Here is a 4,743-nt window from a genome sequence, read left to right as displayed (position 1 = left end):
AAATTAACTTCAAAATCGGAATCTACGCCCGATTTTACCCCTTATATCTAACTATCGTTATGGGTTTTGTGAAGGGAAGGGTTACCTTTTTTGGACCAAAGTTTGTCCAAGGTTTGGTGGCCGGGATAATAGTGGACTTACAGGTTGGTAATTTCTCTTGCGTTTGAACCGGGAAAACTCGTGTTTCTTCGAAAGCAACTTGTGGTTGCATGTTGTAATCTCTGTCAGAGTTGTGACCAGACCTGCATCTCTAGCAATAGAGGCTTTGATCGAGTCTTGTGTGCCTGTGGACCTCATGCACTCTTCTACCCTTGATGATTCCAGTTCAAGTAATCGCGCTGCTATCTGAGTGGTTCCCTCTTGCGCAATTGGATGGCTACGAGGGATCTTTGCTAAGAGGGTCTTCATCTCATTCAAGCGTCAAAAATGTTAAGCATGGACGCACAAAACTGCAAGAAATCTAAGGTTATAATCGTTGCTGTTGTTTTCCACGACGACGAATTATTGAGTGCATTCGTGATGTAAAGAGCGTTTAAAATCTCCACAATAAAAAGAACGCTTTCAGGCTTGCGATCGTTGTCTGTGTGTTGACGACTGATCCTATTCTTCGCGACAATTGGAACTATTGGTAATATCATTACGAACATCGCTTGGTAAACGCCAGTAAGCGAGACAAATCCGAAAATGTAGATCGGGTAGATGAAGGTAAGTGCTACAAGGCAGTTGTAGACCGACAACTGTCGCTTGACGTCTTCCCATAGGGTGGGGTCAGCTCTCCATCGAGGTCTCGAAATGTAGATAAAGCACGCTGAAATCAAGATGGCATTGGGTAGTCCCACAGCGAGTAAGCCGAACGGTAACGGGAAGACAGTCAGAGCAGCTATCCCAGCAACGATAGCCATGGACATGGTGGCTGCAACAAAAGCAGAGAGTATCACTTGACGCCAAGTCATTCTAACCTGAGGTACACTGTGGCCCATTTGGAGGAGCAAATTTCCACTGATGAAAGCCAGCACCAACGAACCACGGACGAAAAAAACTTTGTTGTGAAACACACCCGTTTCTGGAGGGCTGAGAGGGGGCACTTCTGTAAGTAAGCTGATTGCGAGGCTTGGTAATGGCATCAAGGCTAGTACTGCTAGAAGTCGTGGCGTTTTCTTTGATTTCGAGTACGAGTCTAGACTCTGAAGACGGTCTACGGAGTATCGACCTTGAAACTCGACTTGGACTGACACCCATGCTGCCCTAAGGTGACGGCGTGTGTTCTGAATCCGGTTGATCATGTGTTGAACAATGGCAGTGTGCAGCCACGCCGCGCTCATATTTCGCCTTGGCATCATACCAGAAATAACCAGCTATTAATATTAGATGCGCTTATCCAAAATGAGAACGTGCGAGCTATTGTGGATACGTTCGTTCGCGTCGCCAGCTTCAGTTCGAGGTAGTATAGCAATTATGACCATAATAGTAGATGCCGTTGCTCGTGGGGATTATTCTAAAGAAAGGTTTTAAAAGCAGAAGCTCACCAGGCTCTTCAGATGCTACCTCATAGGTATGGGAATTCAGCGAAGTCAAAGTCACACCGTGCATTGCGCCACGAAGATCATCTCTGCTAGTTCGACTGAAGGTATTCGAATGTCATCCTATCGACCGCCATACTTAAATCAACGACGTATGCTGCATTAATTTCGTGTAGCGGTAAACAAGGCTAAACAAGGCCTCACAAAGCACTGCTAGGAAACCTTTCTTTTGTGATGGTTGTATATGACTTATAAGTGGGAACCCTCTTTTATCAAGCTACGCCTCGGATCGCCTTTTCGGAAGCGTTTTACATTCCGCAATAAAGACTATCTAAGCTCTTTGAAAATTTCTCCGAACTCACTCTTACATAGTAAAATATAAGAAAAGGCGTAAGTTAAGCGCGTGTGCCATAGCCTCGAAATTGAATACACCTTGAGTATTTACAGCTTAATTTCCACTTAATTTTGAGTGTTCTCCTCTCATAGCGCATCTTCAAGTCTAAACTAAAAATCTACAGCCACAAGCAAAGTAGCTATGACAACGCGATCAGCTTGATGGATATTGTCTGTGACTCACTATTATACACTGGGGCGATACACAAGTAACATATTATTATTTCGCAGCACAATTTTCGCGACATAAATTTGCAGGCAAAGCAGATTATTCGTGGGCACAGTTTTCAAATTTATGCTCACATACATGGGATCAAAGTCAGTGAGCTGCAAGTACCAACGGTTAGCAACGTGTACACTGTTTGCGGTCCAATAGGTAAGGCCGGCAAGATGAAATAGCCACGCTCTAGCTCCACGCAGCGACATCCCGTTACTTCCTGATTTCAATCGGACCGTTTTCCGAGCTACCTAAGGGATCTCTTACAAGGAATGAGGCAGAGCTCAAGATTTTTTTTTAAATACTCGCAATTTTCGGGTTTGGAATGGTAGCAAAAAAACGAAACTTTGATGGAAAAAAGGAATCGGTCCAGGTTGGCTACTTGTTAACGTGACTCGCGATAAGATGGCCCACATACAAAAATTAGAAAGTTGTCGCTGCGCTGGGGCTGTCCATGGCATGAGTACAGGTTAAGGTCCTCTTGAAGTTTGCGGGCGGCAAGGGCCGCTATACGCCACCGAGATGCGGCGCTCCGGGCGTTTGCACATGACATCGGTCAAGTCGCAAATGGTCGAATAGGTAACGCAGTCGGTACCACAAACTGGTGCTTCGCCTGGCCCGCTCCCGCAATTGGTAACTTTGCACGGGTCAACCGTTGGCCAAAAACAATTGACGACGAGATCGCCATTGTTAGGAGCGCGAGGTAGAAACCAATCTTCATCTTAGAAGTGATGTGATGCTGTAATGAAAATTGGAGAATGAACTGCGAATACATGCAGTAGCACCTTCCTCTTTCTCCTTGATCTTTTGTACCGCAAACAACGATTGCGGGTAGTAACCGCAATCACCATGTACAATTCACTAAACATCCGCAATCACTTGTGATGTCTTGGTTTGTTTCAAATCGTCGCCTTATTTTATTAATAACATCCTATTAAAATGGGATAGCTACAGTACTTGATTTAAGTATTACTTTTTATGCTCATAACCACCTGTAGATTTGATGCCATAATTAATGGATTTGATTCCCGTAAAACATTTCTTATAATTCTTCAAATATGTTAATAAAGCGCTCTTAATATTCTTCAAATATGTTAATAAGAACGTTATGGGAAAACGCTAGCTCTAAAGTTCTCTTTAAAATTCCAAATTTGTTACATCACCGAAAATTGTCGTGATATTAGCGCTTTACAGCTATTGTGCATATCAATGTTTTTGTCTTTTTTACTTAGGCTGATGCTTGATTTGTAGTAAAGGACATATCTGACAGGAGATATGGTTTTTCAAGAATAAACCCGGGCAATTTATGGCCCAGCAATATTTAAAGCAAAAAAATGTTTCAAACTCTACGTGACGCAGAACCTATTAATAATAATACTCCTTGTTAGAAAGCTGCAGTAAATTTATAAGTTCCATGCTGGTTCTTCTAACCGTCCACTTCAGCTAAGTGCGGTAATATATTTGACCATGCATGCTGCACGAATGGAGCTACATGTAGGCTAGTGCACCTGTTGGATTCTACAAAATCAATAGCTGATTTTAGATTTGGAATGTGCTATCGCTTTAATGGACTTCTCTTTGTTCTCTGGAATTTATTTCAGAGGTAAGGAGGGGTGTTCTTGTGAGAAGTTTTACATTCCGATAAAACGAGGCTGATGTGCCAGCAGGGAGAAGATATATCTTCTTATAAATTCAAATAATGTTTATTATTAATAGTATCTGATTGAAATAGATCGAGTAGCTAAAATAATTGATTATTGAGCGTGGTTGTATTGCAATTATTATTATTGAGGGTTGTTAGATACAAAGATCAAGTTCAATATAGTCATAATTGTATTGTTGTAGGATAAGTCCCTTCGGTCCGGAGACCCCACCCCGTACTGTAAGCTAAAAAAATCCACAGCCAATCGCTGGACAGCATGAACTTTTATTTGCTCAAACCACCCAATAACCGCTATTTAGGGGTAGGGGTAGTTTATTCCAGCTTATTTCCGGAATTGTCCGGCTTTCTCGACATTTCGCGATAAGACGCCTTAGTAAAATCAAGTCACATCATGTATTATCGCGTAAAAGGCGTCTGTACCAGATAAAAAATTCATGCGGTTGAAGAGTAAATATAGACTAAAACTTCACGATGAGGCGCCATGCAACCGGAGGAGAGCTTCGCGAGGTCTGGACACTCCTGCTGGCACAATAGGGCAAGAGATTGCGGCGGAGAAGATGTTTGAGGAGTTCCTCACTTCAATAGGATTATCGAAAGTCGATTTAGATGGCATACATAAAGCTCATAGAGAGTTAGCTAGTCTCCCGACCCAGAACATGTACTCATTGCTAACAGCTTTTTCGATTTACATACAGACGAAGAAAAGCAACAAGGCGAGAGCGGCGGATGGACTACTAGCAAAATCGACAGCGCTAGGGTATTTTTCACAAGTTGTGAACATGCTTCGCGAGCGCTACACCAACTCTCTTGGTGGCCTTAAGAGAATTGCCAAGATTCGGGACAAAATGGCTAGTTACATAGAAGAGAGGAATTTGCGCGCAAATGTGCAAACCAATGACGCTCCTGGGTGTAACGTGGATGATCTAAGTGTACTCGTTGGGTATCTAATT

At 42.8% G+C, this 4,743-nt stretch overlaps 1 protein-coding gene across 1 annotated transcript; it reads right to left on the bottom strand.

Annotated features, from left to right (window-relative positions):
- Positions 1-404: 404 nt before the first annotated feature.
- Positions 405-1,275, bottom strand: PITG_21259 (uncharacterized protein; the record flags this gene model as incomplete). The annotated part of the gene is made up of 2 exons (XM_002894942.1): positions 405-408; positions 499-1,275. 2 exons carry the CDS (start codon positions 900-902, stop codon positions 405-407), a joined length of 408 nt encoding a protein of 135 aa, XP_002894988.1.
- Between the last annotated feature and the right edge of the window lie 3,468 nt (positions 1,276-4,743).

This window comes from Phytophthora infestans, genomic scaffold (genome assembly GCF_000142945.1).
Source record: "Phytophthora infestans T30-4 supercont1.326 genomic scaffold, whole genome shotgun sequence".
Classification (NCBI taxonomy): Eukaryota; Oomycota; class Peronosporomycetes; order Peronosporales; family Peronosporaceae; genus Phytophthora; species Phytophthora infestans.
Note: the sequence above shows the minus strand (reverse complement) of the source record. Positions and strands in the feature narration are given on the sequence as shown.